The sequence below is a fragment of the Zosterops lateralis genome (assembly GCF_965231275.1).
Source record: "Zosterops lateralis genome assembly, chromosome: 3".
NCBI classification, from domain to species: Eukaryota; Metazoa; Chordata; class Aves; order Passeriformes; family Zosteropidae; genus Zosterops; species Zosterops lateralis.
Genome location: NC_139764.1, coordinates 68,430,552 through 68,454,625, shown reverse-complemented (window position 1 = coordinate 68,454,625; position 24,074 = coordinate 68,430,552). Strand labels below are relative to the sequence as shown.

The window sequence follows — 24,074 nt, the reverse complement described above, 5'->3', positions numbered from 1 at the left end:
AGACTACGTGTCCCGGCAGGCAGCGCGGCGCAGGGCCAGGATCCTGCCGGGGAAGGAGAGCGTTTGCTGCGGGATGCGCACACGGTATTCCCGTTGTCCTGTTTGGTGGGGTTTTGGGGGGATTTTGCAGGTTATGGAGCGCCGATGGCTGGCGGCAGCCGGGGGTGAAGCAGCCCCCGTAGCGGGTTTGCCTGGGAGCTTTGACTGGCAAGCGTTTAAACACGCACGTGTTCCAGCGACCGCCAAGGCGTGTCAGGGGCGGGGCAGGGGATGGATGGATGTACCCTCAGTGAGCGCTCTGCCAGAACGGAAACAACTGCCGGCACTGCCGAAATACAGTCCCGTCATCGCTTGGGACAGAGGAGGGATGGTTGGGGGGGAAATCCCCGGAATATTCGCATTGAGCAGGAGTTCCGCGGTGTTTTTATCCAAGTTAATTCTGGGGATGGGGGGTAGGGGGGTGGGGTGTTTGTTTGTTGGTTTTTTTGTTTGGTTGGTTTTTTAATCCCAGTTGTGCAGGGGCTGAAGAACCTGGAGAAGACGAGGCTGGGGCGGGGAGGGAGCGGGGTGGGAGTTTTACCCGTGTGTATCCGGACACTTGGATGTGCCCAGGGGAAAGGCGCAGTGAGGCTGGAGCCACGGTGGTGCCCAGTGACAGTGTCACAGGCAGGGGACTCACACTGAACATCAGGAAGCACTATTTCTTTTACTGTGAGGGTGACCAAGAGCTGGCGCAGGCTGCCCAGGGAAGTTGGGGACTTGCTGTCCTTGGGGATACCCAAAAGCTTCCTGGATTTGGGGCAGCCTGGGGTGGCTGCTCCAGGTGGCCCTGCCTGAGTGGGGGGTTGGACCAGATGGCCTCCAAGAGGTCCCTGCCAAGCTCAGCCGTTCTGTGATTAAGTGTAATCTGCCACTAAAGAGGCTGGTGTTGCTGTTTCCCTTGCTTTTCCTTCAGGGAAAAAAAAAAAAAAAAAAAAAAAAAAAAAAAAAAAAAAAAAGGTTCTGTTTATGATAAGTTTTAATTTTAAGCCAAGTCAGTTTCTTGATCCAGTTCACCTCTTGGCAGACAAGAGCAGAAGAAAACAAAAGCAGAACTGTTTGCAGCTGTCACACTGAAGCAATCATGACACTAAAATTTTGAGTATACAGAAAGGCAAAAGAATACTTGGGGGTAAATTAGAAACAGGACATTGGGCCTACATAGGGTCTTGCACAATTATTTTTAGCTTCTCACATACGCATTTCCCACTCTAAAATTCAGATGTCAAAACTGAAGGTAAATGCAGAGTAAGCCATTCTCATACCACAGAAAGACACAGAAACCACTTCTGGGTCCAGGAAGGGAGCCTGGGCTGGCTCACCAACACCATCCATCCACAGCTCTCTTATTTGTAAAGAATCTGATCTCTTCACCTGACATCCCTTTGTTTTCTGGAACTGTTTCTTTAAAACCTGCATTTACCTGTACCTTTGAAGCAAGACCAGTCTTTTTTTTTCCCATAAAATCCTTTCTGCAAGGAGGCTGCACTGCCATTGTTCAGTAGGGTGGACAGGCCTGGACTGCTTCATGCAGCTGCTTCCTCCAGGCCTTTGGCACCCTGGTGAACAATGTATCTGCTGAAATCAGCACTACCTGTAATAAATATGAGTCTTGACTTCTCTAAGCACTCCAGGCCTCCACCCATCATAACTGATGGGTTCAAAGAAAATAGTTCTGCCAGTGCCTTTTATGTTGTTGGAGGTTGGTTGTTTTTTGTTTGTTTGTTTGTTTTGTTTGTTTGTTTGTTTGTTTTGTTTTTACATTAGCTACCACTTTAGCTTCCCATCCCATTCTGTTGTCACTTGTTATGGTCTCCCATTTTCCTGTGAATGGTCCTGTCACATCTATTTGCTTTGTTTCTATCTAAATTTTGATCTCCAGAAGTTGGCTAGATCTTATTTTTCCCATCATGAGTGGTTGGGTGTCTCTGACAATGACTCCATCCATCCAAGATCAGTAGAGTGAACCAAATCAGAACTGGAGCTTTGGTGTTTTAGACTTTGGTGCAGCTGTATTCACACACTGAATGCCAAGACTGGTTGAAAGTCACAGCACTGCCTTTTATCTTTTAGAAGCTGTTTTTTCCACTGGCTCCAAATGAACTCTGGCTACAGGAAACAGATTGTGAAACTGGCTCCAAGGCTTAAACTTCAGATTTCAGCTCTTTGTTTTATAGATTTTAATGTAGCACATAGGGAATAGCCATGAGGATGGCTTTATTTTTTTTCCAAACCAAATCTCTGCAGTTTTCTGATACCAGGTCAGACTTCTTTATGCACTGCAAGACATTGTGGAAATCAGGGTCAAAGGCTACCAGTGGAATTAATCAGAGCCCAAAGTTAGGGGAATGTGTTTGTTTGATTTGCGTGTTCACTGACTGAAGTTAATATGCTTGTTTTTGATCCCTAAAGAATGGATAAGAGCAAGGCAGAATTATGAAGGAAACAATCTGGCAACTCATCCAGAATTACAGCCGTTGAGTTTTCAAAATGATAAGCTGAAGAAAAACAAATTTGTGGCTGTTTTAAACCTCAGTATTTCCTTCCTTCATGATTTATCAACTTCCTTTTTTTTTTTTTTTAACTAGATAAGGACTTCTATAGCCATATGGAGATGACATCCAAAAGCAGAATTATTTTTGAAAATACAGTATCTAGTAATTGTATTCATGTCCCTTCTAAGATATAAGATCTAAAATATATTATATTTACTTTTAAAAGTTCATTCCAGTTTCTGTATGTCACAAGAGAGCATTTTACTCCAGAATGCATTTAGTCAAATACTGGAGAGCAGATAATACCACAGTAAAACTTGTGCAGTCTAGAAGGAACTCCTTTTTAAATTACATTCCTTCAAGTATGTTCCTTTACACCTGGTTTTGTTAAGGCTTACTTCATTCCAATTGCTTAATACCTAGCATAGAACGACTCTTCAAAAAGTTCACCCTCCCTTTTTAGATCTGTGTTTTGGCATGTTGCCACAATAAATGGCACTTCAGAGTAAAATGCATTTTTCCTCACAGCTACCCTCTGAGAAAACAGAGTTCTGTGGCTCCTGTTTTGCAAAGAGACACCAAAAAGCCAGAGGCTACTCCTCTACTGCCTTTGAACCCAGGCTCAAGCTTGGTGTCAAGCCCAAAACATTCTGTTTGGGAGAAGATGTGGCCTTTTTTGCTTCTGAGTATGTGTTTGTACATCTAATATATTCTGCCCTGTTCTGTGTTGCAATTGTACATTTGTACCAAACCCTGCCACACTGCCTCCTTAGAGGTCATGAATACAGCAGGGATGGGTAAATTAGACACCAGCTTCTCCTTAGGAGACCAAATCTTCCATGCAGAATGTCTTTGGAATAATTTATGCTGGAGAGTGGGTTGCTTTGGGAAGAGCTGGGCTATGAACTAGAACTGGGCCAGAACTACAGGCCACTTAAAGTCCTGCTGCACTTTGCCAGTTCTCTGACTGCACTCAACTGTATAAATACAACCTAAAACACTGAGGACTAGGAAAACAGTATGGGTAAGCTAAAAGTGCAGTTCTGAAAAACTCCTCTAAGCAGCTACCTGAACTCTTTTAAATCTGTTTCTGGATAGAAGTGTTCAGAATTGCCCCAAACTGGGCACCTTGTAACCTGTCTCCCCTTTGTTCCCATTTGTGATCTAGGAAGTAGGTGGAGCAGCTGTAAGAGAGGTCCTGCTGAGTGGAAGCTCTCCAAGCCCAACAAGTCATGTTCTTCTTTTGTAGCCACAGATGGCTTCAGTGCCTGGCAGAATTTGGTAGAGTGCTCACCTTCAGTACAGTAACCCAGGGATTAAAGAATTGCCTTTTAGCTCAAAGGCATTTACATCAACATCTCCTAACTACCAGGAGAGTGTCCTAGGTGCTCACAAGGATTGCAAAATGGAAGGGAAGCATCATCACCTCAGTTGCTGAATTTATGTCCTGTTGGAAAGGATGGCAGATGCATGGCACTAGTGTGAACTAGAAGGAAAGAGACACAAGGATCTGTGGGCACTTATTCCTGGTTTCTGATAGCTTTTCCCAAGCCAGTGCTGTTTTTTATCCTGGAACTACTTACTACAGAAATGCATAAATTAACCCGAGGACCCTGTTTTGATGACTGAACTAGATGAGAAAGACACCTCCTTGTTTTACTCTCTTTCACCTCAGCTGCCTTGTCCTTGTTCGAGACTTACATGCTTTTTGGAACAGGGTCATAACTTCAAACGAAAAGGTGGTGACTCCCTGTTTCCTTCCTGCTCTTCCTCCTCCCAGTCTAGCATGGTGGTCAGGGATGAGGCATGAATGCTCACCAGGAACTCCCACTTCCTGGCCAATGCTCTGACCACTGGGTAGCAGCACAGAGAAGGTGGACACTGTTTCCTCCAGCTGCACTTTAAAAGAAAAGGAGCATTGCTTATTGGGAATTTTGTATCTGCTGACAGCCCAAAAGGCCCTTTAAGCACCTTTGGCAGGCTGTTAACACCGACCTTGGTGTTTTCCAGCAATAACACAATGAAAAATGCTGTGACCAGCAGCCACATGAACTGGAGTCACAGACCAGAAAAACTACAGGGACTCTTTATTCATTGTTTTAAACAACAGATTTTGGCACTCGCTGCCAGAAGAGGACTCCAAATTCTCAGTCCAAAAAAGATAGAAGGTGCCAAGCACCAGAATGGGACTTCGCCCACGTCTGTCTTCACTTTCCTTACCCCAAACTGAAGCTCTTGTTAGCTCCTCACTGAGCATGCTGCTTGTTTTGGACCTATACCTGCATTTCTTTTTCATGCAGGGAATGTAAGCCTGTCATTACCACACTCAGCCCTGAGGCTGAAAGGGTCATGTATCCTGAAACATCAGTCCCTTATCAGTCCCAACCCTCTGATTTATTAAGGTCACATAGAACAGCAAGAACTGAAGTCAAGAACCTAGGGATCCACTAAATTTCCTTGCATTCAGAAACTACATATAGTTGGTAGGGAAGAAATGCCTATTAAAAACTTTATAATCTATTGAAGTTAGTTTTCTACCTGCAACATTGCACAGAATTTTGTAGCGTCTTACTCAGATTTGCTTTTTCTGTATCTCCAAAGCCATGCAAGTTTAAATACACAGATTATATGAAACAAGTAATGCCTTTGACTGTTTTAAGTTTCCCCAGGCAACTCAGGGCAGAAGCAGTGATAAAAACATTTCTGCATTTTTGAATACTCATTATACCATATGATATACAAACTATTTGGCATTAATACCTAGAATATTATGCCTGTTCATGATGTGCAATGTGGATGTTAGAATTGCTATGATTATTCTGAGTCACGTAAACAGATGGTATTTTTTAAAATCATACTTCAACAAAACAGGTCTCCAAAATAAGACTGAGGAGTTGCTCTAACTCAGATCTGCTTTCATTTTTTTTTCCTGCAAATTGAAAGACAACTATTTCAGACAAAATATGATTTTGGGAATAATTTATTGCCTGGTGTGAAACTTATCTTTTCCTTGCTAACTTTTTTTTTTTTTTTTAATTTCCTCATTCTGTTTCTTAGGCTGCCTGATGTACAAATACAGAATAGAGTTTTTGTTCCTTGCCAGGTGCCAGCTATCGGTAGCACAGGAATATATGAAAAAATGTAGGTGCGGTAATTGGTAAAAAAGAGACAAATCCTATGAATAATTACCCTCTTTGTGTTTCTCTGCTCATCCATGTCAGGCTTTTGTGGCTATCTATCATAATCTAATCCTACTCCATCTTTAGGCTAGGTTAAAGAATAGTGGATGAAGAGACTTACACCTTTCCCTGAGAAAGTATTGGTAAAAACAGAAGTTTACTTTAAAAATAAATTCCAAGGCAACAGTGGGGACACAATCTGTGTGTTTCATCTGCCTAGAGGGCAAGTTGCAACGTTCAAAACCATCTTTCAGTGAAACCATTAAATATTTGAGACATAAAAGGTGAAAATTATCACGCAGTAAAAGTGTTTACTGTGAATGCATCAACACCTGCAATAATCATCCCCTACCTTCTTACATTTCTTCACTATGATTGTCATTTCAACCCACCCTTATATTTGCCCTGCCCTACCCTAATATGCCTTTTCCATTTTGCATTTGCTTTTCTAATATCTAATTATTCTGCCTGTGCAGAGATACAGTGTTTTGTATTGGAGTCAGTTACCCTTGAAAGCCTTCCCTTTACACAACAGCCAACCTTCCTTTTTTTTCCCCAAGGATTTCTAGCCAAAGCCAGTAATTTCTTCCTGCCTTCCAATCTATCAGGACACACTAAACTAAAGAAACTACATATGGAAGATAGTATGATGGCATCAGCAGGAAATAACCGCGGACAGAAAGAGCAGCCTTTTACATTCTTCATGTAGAGTACTGAGGAGAACACCTTCAATTTCTATGTCAGTCAGTATACAAAGAGCAAGCAGCATCTCTTGGAACTGGATTTTAAGTATAAAAGGAAGAAACTTGATAGTTAATCTTGTTGGGGGCGGGAAATGGGTATTTTTACTTGGAAAAAATCCTAACTTTTTATGCTAGAAGAAGGAGTAGGGAAAAGAATACCAAATGGCACAGGGCAAGGAACAAAGCTACAGGATCATATAAATACAATAAAGGGAGACGAGATAAGGAACAAACCCCCAATGTAACAGTAGGTACATGAAAGAAGATGATTAGAACTGTGAGTGAAGTGAGGAAATATATTAGTGACCATTTATAGTATTTGGGTTTTGTTTGATGCTTATTACAAAAAGAGTCTATTTGATTACTTTGGACTGATTGAAGATATGTAAATGTAATTATTTTGATAGTGTATTACAGGCTAAATGTTTTCATGCTAAGATAGCAATTATTACTAGATAGGAATTTGCAGTCTTTCTCCTCTAAATGCTAAGTTCAGTTATCATCTGCACATAGGGGTTAAAGCAATTTGCACCAACTTTATTTCCCCACCAAGGGCTGATTGTGAGTGTATCATGTGCTTTTGGATGAGAGCCCAATTGGATGAGGAATTTGGTCTGCTGTACTCATTGAATAAAACAGCAAAACTCTAATAATATTTTGACCCAAGTTTGCATGCTTGATACACTGCCAGGTTAGAATCTATTCCCCAAAAAGTTGTTTAAAAAATCATATTTTTTTTCTCCACCAGGTTTTTTCTTCTTTGCCTTGTCCACAAAATACTCATTTAACTCATTCCATTTTCTTTCTTGCTCCCTTTTTTTTTTTTTTTTTTTTTTTTTTTTTGTTCTCTCTTTTCTCTCTAGCAAACAGGATCTAGAGAAATATCAGTGTGAATGCTTTAGAAGTGAAATGCTGGCACAGTGAAAAGTCTTAGGGGTTTTGGGCATTTGTTGGATTGTTTGTGGTTTGGGGATTTTTTTATTAAAATGCCAGGTTTTATCTTACTTGACAGTACCTATGGTGTTATATGAGAAAACAGAGAATGCCATTTCTTTTCCTTTTCTTCTAAGAATGAAAAATAATGATTGTATGAAAGTTCTGCACAAGACTTGATATTCAGGAACGGATGGGCTTTGCTACAGTAGTATCAAAGAAGAGACTGGAAATTTAACCTTTATGTATCCAGTTCTGAACTGCCAGTATGTATCTTGCAGTTTGTACAACAAACTGCCTCCCATGATTTGGCTGTGTCAGTTTGTCAAAACACTCCCAGGTTCCTTAGTTTCTCTATTAAATTTTTGCCATTTGCTCTGAACTTTAAATAAAGTGGAAATTTAAAAAACACACTGAAATGCTTTATTGATTAAGTTGGGTTTCACTTCCTATTCGTTTTGCAGCTGCCATCATTTCATGACTAATTCACTTATATTAGAAGAGACATGGGAATATCAGCTGCTTAGATATGTCCCAAGCGTTGCCATGTGTTTGAGGCCGATTAAATGGTTGTGTCAGGATGCTGGAGACTGGGTGTTCCCAAAACAACAATGCAGTTTGCCCACAACATTATTTATTTCTTTTTTTTTCCTCTGTGGAAGGGCTGTTCTATGTCTGCTGGGAATAAGGCTGACTGTTGCAGCATAGCTAGTACAGCTGACCAAGCTTTTCTCCCAGTTCTCAAAGGAAAGTGAAAGGGGAAAAAATACCCCAGTTTGGACTGTGTCACAAAAATGGCCTCTCGCTTAACCATTAGCCAGCAAGGCTTGGCTCAAGTAGATAAGGGAGCAGCCAGAATTTTGGGAGCTTTTCAGTGTAGCCTGTGTTGAGGCAGTTCTTTAGAACTTATGTCAGATAAACACTGAATCAGTCCTTGGTTCATCTAAGACCTTGTTTTCAGTTATCAAAAAATAACTCTATAAATTGTGCATGCCCAGTAGGTCAGGCCAGAAGATAGATATCTTTGTATTTCTTTCTGAAAAATGCTTTTATCTGCTTTTTCTTCTTTCTCTTTGAAGGTGTTCTGACAGCATCTCTTTCTTTGGTTCTGGAAGGTTGTCCTCACAGCAATTTGAATGACCTGGTATTCCTGTGAGATAGCAAACATCAGAGAATTTAGTGGAAGTATCCCTTACATTGTCACATAATTCATTTAGTGTGTCTTGGGAGGCTGTTAAGCCAGTATATTTCCCTGAGTCTGCTATTGCTTACATGTGGAAAAAGCTTTTCCATATGCTGCTTTATCGTATGAGACATAATTGTATGTGTGTCAAAATGTTTCTGGACTTTTCACTTCAGGAGACATTTTTTTGAAACTTTGTAATGAAGTGGCTTGCATTGGAGGGGAGAAACACAGAGGAGGGGAGGAGGATGATGAAGAAGTCATAAGCAGTCTTTCTGTAACCAGTTGGGATTTCAGTTGTGTTCAGTAATTCTCCACTGTTAGTGTACTTGCTTGGGCCAGACAGCAGTAACTAAAATGCCAATTGATTTTTACAGCAACCCAATCCAGTTCTCTGGCATTTACTGCAGGCCATATTCAGCAAAAGTAAATAGAAATGGTATAAAGGTAAATTGTATTAGTACTTAGATGACTGTGATGAAATGGGAAATTCTGTTTGTCTTACAGTACCAAACTCCAGTTTGCTTGCTCTCCCCTGAGGCACAAACCTCACACATACAGGGATGGCCCTGATGGTGGGATTGCTCCCCAGTGTACTTTGTGCAAGCTCACTCTCAGCCTGTGTGTGATAGTGAGACAAGAGGCAGAAGGGGTCCCACTTAAGGGACCAGCCCTTTTCATGCCCACACCCCAGGGCTGAGCACTCCAGCTGCAGCAAGGCAAGAGGTGGGCAGAGTGTTTGCATTAATGCAGTGCTGTCACAGAGCTAATGTGCTGTGCCTGGCATCGTGCACCATGCACGGGGTTGCAAATGTGTGGCACAGAACTCCATGAGCCTCCTAGCTCAGACCTGGAGAAAAACATAGCTGGCTTGCCCAGGCTGATGTTTAATCACAGAATATTTCCAGTTGGAAGAGACCCGTGTTAAGTTCATGGGGACAAATAAGTTACCGCAGGCTTGATGCAGCTGGTGTTGGAACCAGTTACATTGTAATTTTCTGGGTAAAATAACACCGGGTATCTGAGCATCACTGCTGCATCCACCAACATCGGCTGTGCCAGTTCCCATTAAAAAACCCAAAGGGCCAGTGTTGACTCCAGGTATGACCTGCACAACACAAGTGCTTCACTCTGCTCACTGCAGCAGTGTAGGCTGCTGGGGTGGCAGTGAGGCATTTCTTCCTTCTTTCCCTCCCCTCTGCATGTAACTGGGGTATTTTGTCAGCCTCTGTTTAATATGCATACTTCTCCCTTGGCTCTTGCCCAAACTCAAAGGAGTGCACAGCTTTCCTCAACCAAGGGCTTGTCTAAACAACGATATTCTGGCTGCTTTAACGAGTGTTGTTCAAGTGCTAAATCCCCCTAAGCCTTGTGGAGTTACATTAGTACAAACATTGCTGTTTGGGAAGCAATATGTACTTTAAAGCACCTCTCTAGAGCTGTGTACCAGGTGTCCATGGCAGCAGCACCATGGAATAAGAGAGTGGTTTGAGATTGCTGTGTAAGACTTTTTAGAAAGCAAACCTGGTTGTGATGGTTTTATAGAAGCTTAAATACTTGGGGGGGAAATGTTGGTGGTAGGACAGTTGACGTTCAAGCATACGTCAAACTGCTTAATTATTTCCTGATAAGTTTCTTGTTGCAGTGGGCTGGAAGGGGCCAGGATGTTTAGTGATGTCTTGCTGGTCTAGAGTGACCGGGTCCTTTTCCTGGCACGCATTTCTTTGCCCAAGCTCTGCAGTGTTGTAGACGTTCCTTCTGTGCAGTTTGGTTGCTATAAACTCTATTTACCTGCTGAGATATTAGGACTTGCCTCCACCAGAGCACCTCTACCAGAGTAATTATGCTGACACAGCCTCAAAGCACTATAGCAACCATGCCCTGAGCTGCTCCACACAGCCTCTGTATCTGAGGAAGCTGTAGTAAAGCAAGGCGTCTGTAGCTGTGTCTGCAGCAGAGTTTCTGCAAACACAGGTGTCTCGGTCCTCTGCTGTTTTCTTTCACACCCTTTGCTGAGCCTGTGCTCTTAGGAGCAGCTTGGGGAGCTCCCCCCTCCAGCTGGAGGGTGTTTGTTATCCCTGCTGTACTGGCAAAGTGGGTTTTGTGCTGAAGCCCACACCGGATTAGCTGGATCACCACCACCAGGCAGGTGAGCTGGCCTCTTTCACTTCCCTTTGGTTTCACTTGCAGAACTAAAGGGGTTTTATTTCCCTTTCTGCCAAATAGGTGTCCCCCATGCCCCCACAGCTTTGTATTACTGAGCTTGTCCACAAACTCAAATTTTCTGCTGCTTTATTCCCTCTTTTATTCATTATTTGCTTCAGATCACTGCCCTCCTTACAACTGTCCACAGGCCCATCTCCTTGGAAACAGCAAAACTTGTTTATATGAAAGTAATAAGGAAAGTAATTGATATGTAGCGGTGTGGGCATGCAGGGGAGCCGTGTTCCACTGGAGGATGTTGGAAAACTGAGTCTCCACTTACGCCAACTGCCAGAAGGTTGGATAGTGTGAGCAAAAACCACCTCCTTCCTCTGCTGTTTCCAAAGTTGCCTTTTATTCACAGCAGTGGTAGGAAACTTCTTGCCTGTGCATATGCTCATTTTTATGGACTTCTTTTTGCTAGTCTTTTTCATCATTGATGTGAAGGGGTTGTATAGCAGCAGGAAAATTTTTAGGTCTTGCTTAACTCTTCTTTTCTGGAACTCCATACTGGTGCACTGTGCCATGCCAGGACCATCTCCTGTCTTGTCTTGGTCCTGACCACCTCTGTGGCTTCAGAACCTTCTTATCCATGTTTTGAGGTTTCTGCTGCTCCCTGCTTTGTGCCTTTCATGCCATTGCCCCTTGTGCTGTTGGACATGGTCGAAAGACCTGCCAGCTGTTAAACACAAATGATCCAATAATCATATTTGTTATATCACTGAACCTTCAAATAAGCTGTTTTTCTATTAGCTGAAGCTGTATAGACTCTTCATTTCTTACAATGTATCAAGTGAAATGCTTTATACTACTTTGATAGGTAACTGCAGGATGATTTCAAACTTGCTTTAACTTCCTAGAGGTTGTATTAGCCTAAAGCACTTTCTGCACATTTCACTGTCCATGTCTTGAGTATCCAGAAAAATTGCTATTTGACAGGATGTGAACTGTCTTCAAATTTGCTTCTCATAAAACAAAGAATGTGGAAGGGTGGAACAGAAAGGAAGTGAAGAAACAGGACTTAATACATGCACCTGATACTGGAGATAATACTGGGTATATTGCATATTAAATATCCTCCTGTTATCTCAACACTAAATGTGGAGAATTGTATCTTTATTATGTAATAATGGTAAATTATTTACCATATGTAATTTGGTTTTATATCCAAAAAGATGGGGAGAAGAGCACTAAGGAGGCTGCAAATGGAAACAGGCTGTAAAACCTGGAATGTTTGCTCTGCAGGGAGCACTTAGAGTCAAGACATGGAAGTCTGTAAAACAGTTAGTAGCAAAGGCTCTTAATACTTGGGTTTTAAAAGGACAAAAATCAGCGTAAGTTATTAGAAAGCATCTAGAAAAGTCTTGGAAAATTTTGGTCACTCAAAGGAAGCTATGTTTAGTGTTATGAAAGACATTGCTTTGGAATTGCATTGAAAGACAGGATTCTTCTGGTGGGGTGTGGGTATTATTATTATTGTTGATGTTGTTGTTATTATTATTATTACTGTTTTGATGTACATGATCTGGTTTGATATAAACAGAGCCAGGGACTGCCCAGTGACATACTTATGAAAAAGAGTGTTAAAGAAATAATGTCATTAAATGGCTCTCTCTCTACAGGCTATGGATTCTGAATCAAAGAACAGTTTCATAGGAAGCTTTCTTCAGCCACCAGATTGGATGCTTCCTGCAGCCTTTATTTATACAGAATCAAAGAAGTTGGCAGCTGCTGCTGGTGATAGGCCTTCTTTCCCAAATAACCAAGGTATAGCCAAACTATGTCCTTAAAATGGTCTTTTTAATTGTTCCATGTGAAATCTCTTGAGCAAACTCCCCATCCTATTTGACTGAGTTCAATGACTTGCTGCAGTTATCAGTCTGACATTGAGACAGGATGTATATGTGTCCTGAGGGAGTAGTCTCCCTGAAGTCATATGTCTAGAATGGAAACCTCTGTAAGTCTTCTAACATCCTTGTAAACTTTGGCTTTGAAATTTGTTTAACTTAAAATCATCAGACTTCCTCTGAAAGCAAAGGAGAATGCTTCGAACTCAGTAGAAGTAGTTCATGACTTCAAATACAGTAAAAAAAAAAAAAAAAAGATTGTTAGTATGGCACACTGACCTGAAATTGGCTTTGCATAGTGCTTTCTGACTCTCTCCAGCTTAAAAACACTTTTAAGGGTTTGTTTCTTTTTTAGTGATATGTTTCCTTGGGAGAACTTTTGAACAATTCAGACTACCATAAAAGTTAGCATGAAAGTTAGTCCATATGAAATGTGGTTGTCATGTGTCTGAATGGGTCACTACTCCCTGGAGCTCACAAGGCAAAATGCTCAGTGGCTTAACACATCTGGAGAGCCTGGGGAGTCTTAAGTCTACCCATACTTGGACTTACTGTCATGGACAACTTTGCTACATTGCACAGACATAGCCTGTGAGTGTGCATGTGATCATTGTTCTCCAAGTGAAAAATCTGTGATTTCTCTACTGATCTTATGTCATACAGAGCTTGGGCTTTTTTGTGATTGTGATTACAGTGATCAGTTCAGTGCTATGTAGCTAAGGGGTTAAGGAAATGTTTGGCATACTAATAGAAAGATGGGAAAGGTGGTCCCACTTCATCCTTCTGCTTTCTGGTATTTGCTTTTTGTTTTGAGTTTTTGTTTGATGTTTGTTTGGTTTTTGCTGTTGTGTGGTTTTGTTTGGTTTGGGTGGTTGGTTTTGGGTTTTGGATGTTTTGGGGGGTTTTTTTATGGATCTGTAATAGGATGGTGAAAGTTGTTAAGGAGGTAGCAATATTGGATGGTATTCTTTTGATGAGAGAGTTTGGAATAGAGGAACTGTCAGTTATAAAATGTCATAAAATTAGCTTGACTTGTTACAGAACATGTCTTAAGCTTCCACAGGTGTGTGTGCTTTATGGAGAGCTAGCAGACTTTTTCTTGTAGCTGAAATTGCAGCTTTTATTTTTGGCGTAATTTGACACATACTGATCTGAGGCTGAAAGCAAAATCTTTCAGACTTGTTTCTATGGTTTAAAGAGTCATCAAATACAAGGTACTAGACATTAAAACATTACCTTTTGAAACAATAAAGTATTTAACCATGTATCTTTGGCTAAATTGTCCTTTGTATCTAATTTGTCTCCATTATGAGCATGTTTTTTTAATCTGTCCAGACCAGTTGCCTTACACCAAAACTCGGATACCTGTGTTCTCTGCTTCTATTTAAAGAGAATTCTCAGGGTTTATATATTCTATTTGCCATGATTTCTTTGTGCTTGGTGCCATTTGGAGTGAAAATAGTTTTGCTCATAGGGCCAGAGCTTCATACCTCAGTTATGCAGGAAACATGTCCATTTTCTCCCATATATATTCTACATATGTTAGTGTACAGCTGGGGAATGTAGTTAATTTTAGCAGTAATCCCAGGAAGAAAATTCAGATATTGTATTGTGACCTGAAGTGTTTTCTAATAATGATAATCATCATCAAAATACTGTTAATTAAGATGCAGCTGTTGTGTTGTTTGCTAGCTATAGTGGCAGCCCTGAAAGCTCTGCAAGAAAAAATCCACCGTCTAGAGCTGGAGAAGTCACAGGCTGAAGATAAACTGTGCAGCCTCTCCAGAGCAGTTGCTCAGTACAGGAGGGTCTTAGAGCACAAATCCTATGAGAAGGACACAGCACATCAGGAGCTGATGCAACAGAGGAAAGGTATTTCTTTTGAGTGATAAGGTGTAGCCACAGCAACACTAAGTTACAGTCCAGGGAGTGTTTTGTTTTGAAAAACTGCTAATTAGTGCAGCCCCCTTTCGTTCTTTGCTTCAGAACTGAGGAGGGACAGAAACTCGATAATTGTGGATCAAGTTGAGATATTTTTACGTATATTAACTGAGTATTGCATAAGCCATAAAGCAATTTTAAAGACTGAGCATGTTTCAGGTGGAATGTTAACTCCTACAATAAGCAAGCAGCTGCTTACATAACACTGCTAACTTGAGAAAAGATAGGAGAAGATTCTCCTCTCTCAGATTATGGTTAGGTATCTGCTGATACAAATCAAAGTAACTGCAGTGCTCATGCCTTTGGAATTCAAATTAGGGACTAGCTTTGAAAAAACATTTTGATTCTCATGTCTTATATATAAAATACATTTTAACCACATGACTTGTTCAGACTAACAAAACTGTTCTTGCCTCTTTTGAAGACAGAGAATTCCTCAATAAAATGACAGTCTGGCTAAATGTGTGGCTCCCTTTGCTGTACTCAATGTCTTGCTTCTCTCTGTAGATGCAAGTGTGCAGTTAAATGCAGCACAATCCCGCTGCTCCCTGCTGGAGAAACAGCTGGATTACATGAGAAAAATGGTTTCCAGTGCAGGACTGGAAAAGAAAATGATTTTAGAACAACAGGTGAAGCCCTTTAACATTATACCAAAGTAGTGATGTAGTTCAAAAGTATAGAAATGTGCAGGATCTGAAGTCTTTTGTGGTCATTGTTTTTCCTCAGCTCTGCTCAGGCTGCTAGCAAACAGAGGCAATTTAGTGTATGGCTGATGACAACCATTGAATGAATTGTATGAAAAGCTCCCTGGGTGGAACTCCTAATGAGCAAAACCATGCTAATACTTGCACACTTGGTAGACAAAAAAGCTGCTGGAAGCTTAAGTTGTCTTTGTCTGCCTGGTATTTTTCATCACTTCGCAATTTAAAAAATATAGAATTTAAACTAATTAAACACCTTTACTCTGGTGTGGGGTGGTTTGGTGGGTTTTTTTTGCTGTCTGAAACAATTTCAGTCAGTTGCCAACTCCATTCTTGCTTATTTTTTCCAGGCTCAGCTTCAGAAAGAGGAAGATCAGAACCGGTTGGAACTGCATGCAAAACTTGAAAAGATTGAAATGCTAGAAAAAGAGTGTCTTAAACTTACTGCTACTCAGAGAATTGCTGAAGTAAGCATGCATGGAATGATAGTCTGAAAGTCATTTGGTATCATTTTGTGGCATACTACTAGTAGTACTAAGTTTTGCAAAAGTTACCTGTGTTAAAACATACCTGACTAAATGCTACCTTGGCTTCAAGTACATGAGTCTTTTTTCAGTCTGGGCTTTAAAATTTCCTATAGTCCAGTTTTATCCCCACATTACAATTGTGAACTCCTCCAGACTTCTGACTCAGCATGACAAATTGAAGTGGGACTAATCATTCTTGCCTTCAAATTCAGGACAAAATCAAACACTTAGAAGAAAAGCTGCGTAAAGAAGAGCATAAGCTAATACAAGATAAAACTACTCAGGTAGACTGAAAACATTTTATTTTGTCTTATTTTTTAGTACTGAAGAAAGCTATTCTCTCTGTTAAAAATACCCTTCTTGTTTTATTACTTTATTATTTTAACTCATCATGTTTATTACCCAGGAAGAACTCCTGAAATACTGCCTAGTTATAAGTTACATATTAGAAAGCTTGCCAGGTGTGTTGCATATCTCAATGAAAAAAGATTCTACTTGGGTTTGTATTAGTGATATAGTTCATCAGCATCAACACTGCCCTAAGTGAGCCAGGTAGAAAATTAATTTAGAAAATTAATTAGAAAATCTGTAACTGAATCAGGTTAACCAAATTTTCAGTAATTCAAAAGTGGTCACATATAAAACCTTATATCCCAAGTGAGGTTGGTTATTATGTTTTGTGTTAAGATCTGTAGAAATCTGATACATAGGGCTGTACTTGGAAAAACCTCAATCAGTGATATGTTGTTCATCAAATGAGATCTTGTATAATTCATTCTGTGAAGCCATAATCAGTTTTTTGGGCCAGCATCTATCTGAGAGAGGAGTATTTGCCAAAGAGAGCAAAATGATAAAACCTTTTGTTAAAGGGGCAAGGTAGTCATGTCCCAAACTTCACTTTGTGCATAAGTAGTAGCCAGCTTGAAAGAGAGACCAGTTGTGGGGGAATTCCACTGGAGTGGGGTGGGGGCTGCAGTGCTGAAGAGTAGTATTGGAAGAACATAAGCAAAGCTGATGCCTTAATTTAATTCATCACTGCTGTCAGGTCTTATACCTCCCCCAAGGATGATGGGTTTTCATCAATCCAGGAAGCTTTAAATAACATGCAGATTTGTAGCCCAGATGTCTGACCACCTCCAGAATCCAGCAGAATGACACGGTTGAAAGCTTGTAGATTTTTTGGTTTCTTGCTTAGAGTGCTCTCTGCTGCAGAGCAAAAGGCCTACTACAGAGATTTTATCTTCTGAGAAACATGGTGAGAATTATTGTCCCAGAGCAGATAGTCTAAACATTTGCTCAAGAAAGGACTTAGATGCAGTAAAATGAGTCCTAAAGTAGTGTTAGTACCATCTTAATACACTGCAGGATGGATTTAGGTCTGTTGGATCTGGGCTGGGAAGCACACAGGGTGTGGTATGGTTCGTTTCCTCGTGATGACAGAAAAGCCAGAATATTCTCACTTTAGTGGTGGACCTCCAGCGTTGCTTAGCTGGAACTGTAACACATGCCAAAACAAAGTCCTTGTCCTGTGTTTAATTGGGAATGATTATCATCCTGTTTATCATGGGCCTTGATAGCAACTTTGAACCATCGAGCAATACGAGGATTGTCCAGCAGGGTTGACCTCAATGTAGCACAAACAGGCTTAGTTCTCTCTGTCCCCAGATTGTAAGAGCCAAATGTTCATATAATTTGGATTTTATGATCAGATCCTCAGCATGTGGCAGGATTGGCTTACCTCAGTTGCTGGTTGTCACAGTGGAAAAATACAGCTGCTGCTGCAGCTGAATATGAAAATAAGAAATACTAAGACAGAGCTGCAAGATCTGCCTCATACCCTGCCTTCCTAGTAATCTGTTCAGTTTTTAAGAGTAGCTTATGCCTTCCAAGCAGGACAATTAATAGTGCCCTTAATTGGTTCTTATCCATGCATGAAAGAGGGAATTAATTAAATCTTACTATTTCATACTTCTAATATTACATTAAATAGTTGTTTTCTTTTTTGCTTATTGCCACAGCTTCAAATGGGATTTGATATAAACAGAATTTTGAAGTCTTTAGTAACATCTCAACATGAACCTGAAAAGGAAAATGGGAAGAACAAAAAACCTAGGAAGGTAATGTGGAAATTTTTATTACCATACTGTTGTTGGTAGCATTTGACTTGCATAGAGACTGGAATTTGTGAAAAATGGTGATGTAAGAGGCACTTGATTCATCTGCTGCACTTTACTCCACTTCTAAAGTGACAAATAACTCTTTTTTGCCTTTTTTTTTTTTTTTCCTTCATTATTTATAATGGTACTGGGGCTAGTAGGAAATCACTGGAAAACCAGCTTGACAATTACCTCTGTTTAAGTCTTGCTGCCATCCCCCATGTCCTGTCTTAACTCCCTTTCAGTTTATCCGGCAAAATTAGTTTCCAAAGGAGTTTTAGCCCAGTATTTTAAGATGGTGTATTTTGGGGGGATTACTGAAATCAAGAGAATTTATTTTGCAACATATGTTACAGATCAGTCAAAATTTTGCAACTGTGGTTTTGAAAACTTAAGTAAACAAGGTTCAATTCCTTTAATGTTAGCCTAATTGTTAAACAATCTCCAACATGCATATGGAATAAAATTGACTTGTGTCAGCTGTTGGAAAGTCTTACTTGTTACACATACAGGAGGGAAAATACTTTTTTTTTAAAGCCGAAGAAAACTGAGGTGATGCATTTACTTGAATTTTACTTACTAAAAAAACGTTTAAGATTGTCCTCTTGAGTCAGCAGATTGGAATTTCTTGTCTTATATTTTCTTCTGGCTCTTCTGGCAGAGAAATCCTACAATGAAGAAAATGCAGCTTTCACAATTACATGTAAAGGCTGGTGAACTACCTTTTGTGGCTGGGAAGGTAGGTGAAAACCACTGTTCTCACTAAAGTGACATCTACAGTTTGAGTAAGGCTGTGCAGTTGTTAATTACTTCTGTAAGCCACTGATAATTCTTCTTTAAGTCTGTCAGCTCCAGCCATTCTGTCAGTGCAAACGTACAAAGCTTGTTGCACGTCATGAAGCATCGCAATCCATGTGTCTCATTGCGAAGACAAGCGGGAGCTACAGCTGGGATTTCAGGACACAGTGCACTTTCAAAATCTGTATCCTCTTGTTCCACATCATCACCCACTGCCACCAGGAGCTTTTCAGACCTTCTGTTGGCCTTACAAGACGAGCTGGGCCAAATGAGCTCGTGAGTACCCATTGTTGGTGTTGTGAGTAAACATGACTTCGGTGGTAGCCCCGAGAGGCAACGGGGTACTATAGCAGAGCCTGGCCTGTTTTAGCTGTAGCACTACTTGCTGACAGACTGACCTGAGCAGGCTTGACTGGTAGGATTTTTCTCATTCAAAAAATTCTTTCTGTCCTTGTCTGTCACTGGTCTTGTTTTTCTGCTTCCACATCCTGTATTTAAACAAGCTGCTACTGAAGTAGCAGCTGCAGCAAATGAAAAGCCTTTCAGACTTGTGCTTTTTAGACATTTTAAACATGTTCTGAGATGTACAGAATAAACCAAAATTTTTCTCCTGGGGAAGGCTGCAAAGGTGGTGCTGCTATTGAGTAGGCCTGCAGGATGCAGTAAGTCTGGGTGGTGGAATGGGTTAGTACAGCTCTGGCAGGAACAGTCCTGTCACAGCATCTCTCCTGTTCCTTTGTTCTCGCTCCGTGTTCTTTCCGTACCGGTGTACCTGCTGAGGCTTTGCGCTGAGTCAGTCTGGTGCTCATACCCTTTGCTTGTTGATAGCAGGAGAACTTGCTGGTCTTGTAATAGGGTTGTGAAAGAGGGACAGTCTCCTGCCAGAAAATGGGCAGGGTGTGGAACACTTCAGATGGGAGTGTATGTATCTTTCTAGCCATGCAAGTAAATGTAGATGACAACCTGTTGTGTTCTTAGGCATCTTCCCATTACTGCAGGCTTGTGGGACTGTGGCCCAAAGCTCTGTAGCTGGTTGTAGCAGACATGTCAATTCGATGAGCTGTGGTTTGAACAGAGGAGAATGTGCTGAATAAACCAGTTAGGATGTTGACACTTATTTGAAATCCTTAATGTGGTAAAATTTAAACTGGCAAGCAATCTCATGTTCAAAAAGCAATGTCTGACTTACTCATGCCTGTTCAAGGGCAGGCTTTTTTTTTAATAGCAACAACCAGTTGCTTCAATTAAACTGTCAAGGAGAAGCAGTTACTCAGAAGTCAGAAAAGAAGCTCTGACCTTTGTTAAGGAATTATTTATCTAAGAGGGGGTCTCTGGCTTCAACTTGTTCAGCTATCTGGGTATCAAGATCTACACAATTTCTTTTACTTAATCTGGTTAGTTTAATTAAGCAGCCCACTTTGCTGTAAATCTTTTGGAGTATAATATTTTAATTTGAATAATTTGTCAGAAGAATTGTGACTTGAATGTACTAGTTTAAAAGTACTTTTGTGTATTACACTAAGCCTTCAAAGTCTGTGCTAAATTGGGCAGGAAGTGAAAATGTTGTACTATATAGCTGCTGTTCACTTTCAAAAATCTCATTTTGCATGCTATTACACATGTAGTTGTTATGCCTGTGGGAAGAGGGAGAAGTAAGATGGACATCAGCTAAAAACTAGGAATGAGAAAATCACACTCACAGGAAAACCTTTTCCCTTTCTCATGTTAATATATTCCAGGTTAATGTGTATTGTGTGAGAGTGGAAATAATGGTAAATTTCTAAATTCTGCACAAAATGGCTAGGAACTCCTGCAGGAAGAAATCCTAGAGACTATAATGAATACTTAGATTGCCATTCTTGTCTTTAATAGTGAGCATCAAGAACTTCTGAAGCAGATACAGGATACTCAAGACTCCCAAACTCATGAAGATCTGGAACAGGAGCTGGATTCCCTTGTAAAACAAATGGAGACAAAAGGAAAACAAATATCCAAGCTGAAAAAGCATCAGGCTACTGTAAGAACAAAATGTAAACTCTCTAGCTACTAACATTCTTATTGAAAGGCTGCCACAACTCTGCCTCCTGTTGTCATCAGCTAGAATGTCACTGGAATGTTTTAAGCCAAAATGTTCCAGTATGGGTGGTTATAATTAGACTGTTGCTCATATTTTTGTGCCTCCAATTTCTTCATTTGATCAAGAAAAAGTGCTTACAACTGGCAGTTAGGAATATGTGCTGGTGGGAAAGCTTCCTGCCCTGTGGCAGTTCTGCAGTACAGAGCTGGGTTGCACTGTCTGTCACTTCTGCTCACCATGTTAAGACAAACTGTTGAAATTTCATTCCTTTATATGCTGTCCCTCAGGGGAATGAGAAAAGAGAAGCTGTAATTCCTGTACAGACTGGATTAAATGTCTTTTATATTACTGAAACATTGAAGCTTTTTTATTAACTGCTCTGTTGACCAGAGCTTCTCCGAAATCATAGTTGGGCAAGCCTTTCAGTTTTGTTTAACCCTTAAACTGTCCTCATTCTATCAGTATTTAGTTTAGAACCACAGATGACAACTTTTCATACATGCCCATATAAAATCCCTCTTCTCTAGTTAACAGCCTAACTCTTTTGTAGCTATTTGGTTTGGGCATATGATTAAACATTCAATCCATAGTTCTGTCTGCTTGTTTTCTGGTTTTTCATCTTATGTTTCAAGATAAATACTCACCTGAGAACTTTGCTTATACAGGAAACAGAACAAAACTCAGCATAAGACTTTATGAAAAAAGGAGTTTATAGTTAATTTAAATCTGACCAGTTTTATTCATACTCATTTTTGATTAATTTTACTCACTTAAACTTTATGTTGTCCGTGTAATTGCAAGCATAGAGGTGCTTTATGTCATAGCAGATGTGTCAGACTTGCATGTTAACAATATGGACAAAGGGCATTGACTGCTGAGTCCTCTTGGCAATGTCAGCTGGTTTCTTTGATAAAACTCTTATATTCTTGAAGACCCAACAGTTATGGTATTACTCCTTACCTCAAAATCTTACTGACTTCATCCTCAGGAACCTAAGACAGTGGGCAGCAACTGCACCTTTGTTTCTTTTTTTTGCATATCTTTATGGCCACTGCTTGCCTTTATTTTGGGATGATGAAGAGTAGCACATACAATGTGGTGCAGCCTTATTGTCATCTTTGCCTCTTTCTTACCACTGTGCAGATGTTCTGGCAAGTCCTCAGTGCTCTGGTACAGCCTGGTCAGAGCACTCCCCTTAGGGTAATGCTGTAAATAGTGATGTCTGTATGATTACTGCCCTGGTTATCAATACAGGCCCTTCCTCTAACTCCTTGGCCTGTATTTTTTTTTCTGGTGCTTCTGCACACAGACATTTCCATTTGTATTTTGTACAGGACAATCTTAATATTTCTAATGCATATTACTTTGTTTAGAACCTGCCATAATAAAAGTGCCATGCTGGTCTCTGTGTTTCACAGTTAATAATATGTTCTAGAACGCAATTAAAGTTAATTATTTTTAGAAATGGACTTAAAGCCTAAATTGGCATTTGGAATGCTTCCAGCATAATTTTATCTTTGGAAAGTGACCTTTTCACACCAAGTGCAAGTCAAGACTCATTATTTGACATTTTAAAAAACATTCTTTAGCAATTAACCCTATTTATTCTGTTTTCCACTTTTGTTTAGGAGGCTTCAAAATAAGCTGCTTAGATCCAGTAACTGAAAATTAACAGTATACATTTTAAAAGTTTAGTGGTTGTTTGGGTTTTTTATTAGGAAAGTACAGTCTGAAATGGAAAGAGATTGGTGTAAGTATAGGCTATTGAGAGATGGTATTCCAGCTCTCTCAAGCAAGCATTTTTATGTTAGGGAGCAATGGAATTCAACAACCAATTGAGTGTGGGTGAGGTCAGTTTTCTGTGGTGGTTTCTGTATGGGCAAGGTCAGTTTTCTGTTACAGTGAGACAACTGTGCAAGGTTACTAAGTTTAAACTTTTCTCTTTTTTTAATGTCTCTTAGTAATCTGTAGTTTGGAGTCCAGTAGAAGTCCAGTCAGCTCTACAGCTGTGAGACTTTGGAGTATGTAACATGCCAATTAGTAATTTTTTATTTTTTTTTCCTAGGTGCAGAAATTAAAGAGAAAAACTCAGACATTGAAGCAAGGGGAAGCTCACATCAAACTAAAGTGTGATGAGCAAAAGGAAGCAAAGGAGATTGCAGACTCTGTAGAGGAAAGTGTGTCTAAGTGTTATCCTGGGCAGAAAAGTGTAAGTTCTCTTCAGTTGCTAAAAGCTGTGAGGAAACTTCAGCTATCTCTGAAAAAAGATGACGTCATCTGAGAATAGTTCTGAAGTTTGCTATGTTAGAAGTTTTTGAAGTTGTGTCACATCTACTAAATTTATAGTTGTACAAAATATCTTTTAGAAATAAACTGGATACAGTAGACATGTACATTCTAAACTGCCTACTCTCCAGTACATCAGTTTGTTCACCTTAAAATTAACTTTCCTGTAGTGTAACTCAACTACATTTCCTTGTAATAAAGTGTTTTAATGGACTAATGAAATGTTATTATTTGTAAACTTGTCAAATAAAATTTTATACTTTTTTACACTTAAAATAGTATGTGATCTATTTCCCAGCTGCCAAGGAGGTATTTAGAGCCTGCTTTCCCAGAATGACTTAGTGTTTCTGTACAAATAAAACCAAAGGTCTTCCTTTCTCTAATAACTGAAGATTCAGATCACTGTGAAAGAGGCAGAAGAGGTATTGTCTCTTTATTTATATATATTTTCATCATTATTAATATTATTACTTTGTAAGCTGTATGGACAGTATTAGTATTAGGGACAGCTGGGGTCTGGAAGTACAACCTATGACTTGGTTTAGCCACAAAAATATGGGAGTGTTCTTGATACGTGCATGGAAGGGGCCACTGCCAAACACTTGAGTGCTTGTCTTCTCTTTAACAGAATGTGCTTCTAGCACAGTACACAGTGACTGAGGAGGAGACTGTCACAGAGGAGCCCTTCAGCCATGTACCTGTTACCAATCTTCTTATTTATGGATTATTTCTAGCTTAGAAAAGCACATTGTATGCTTAAAGCTGCTTAGACAAATTTTGAAGCATGGTATTGTTTCAGGATGCAGAGAGCTTTTCTGAGATAGGTTTATGCATTTCTGGATACTGGAATCACTGATACTGGTAGGGATAGGGTGCATAAATCTCACTGACTCCCTCTGTACCTTGATATGGTATTTTTATTGACTGCAAAATCCTGGGGAGAGAGTGTTATTTTGGAGCTGGAGAA

At 40.1% G+C, this 24,074-nt stretch overlaps 1 protein-coding gene across 1 annotated transcript; it reads left to right on the top strand.

Annotated features, from left to right (window-relative positions):
• The first annotated feature begins 34 nt into the window (after positions 1-34).
• Positions 35-23,340, top strand: CEP57L1 (centrosomal protein 57 like 1). Its single transcript, XM_083856112.1, has 11 exons — positions 35-84; positions 12,397-12,541; positions 14,314-14,493; positions 15,070-15,191; positions 15,614-15,730; positions 16,003-16,074; positions 17,809-17,907; positions 18,608-18,685; positions 18,788-19,020; positions 20,617-20,761; positions 22,887-23,340. The coding sequence occupies exons 2-11, from the start codon at positions 12,400-12,402 to the stop codon at positions 23,100-23,102; spliced, it is 1,404 nt and encodes a 467-aa protein (XP_083712238.1). The 5' UTR covers positions 35-84; positions 12,397-12,399; the 3' UTR covers positions 23,103-23,340.
• Positions 23,341-24,074: the final 734 nt, after the last annotated feature.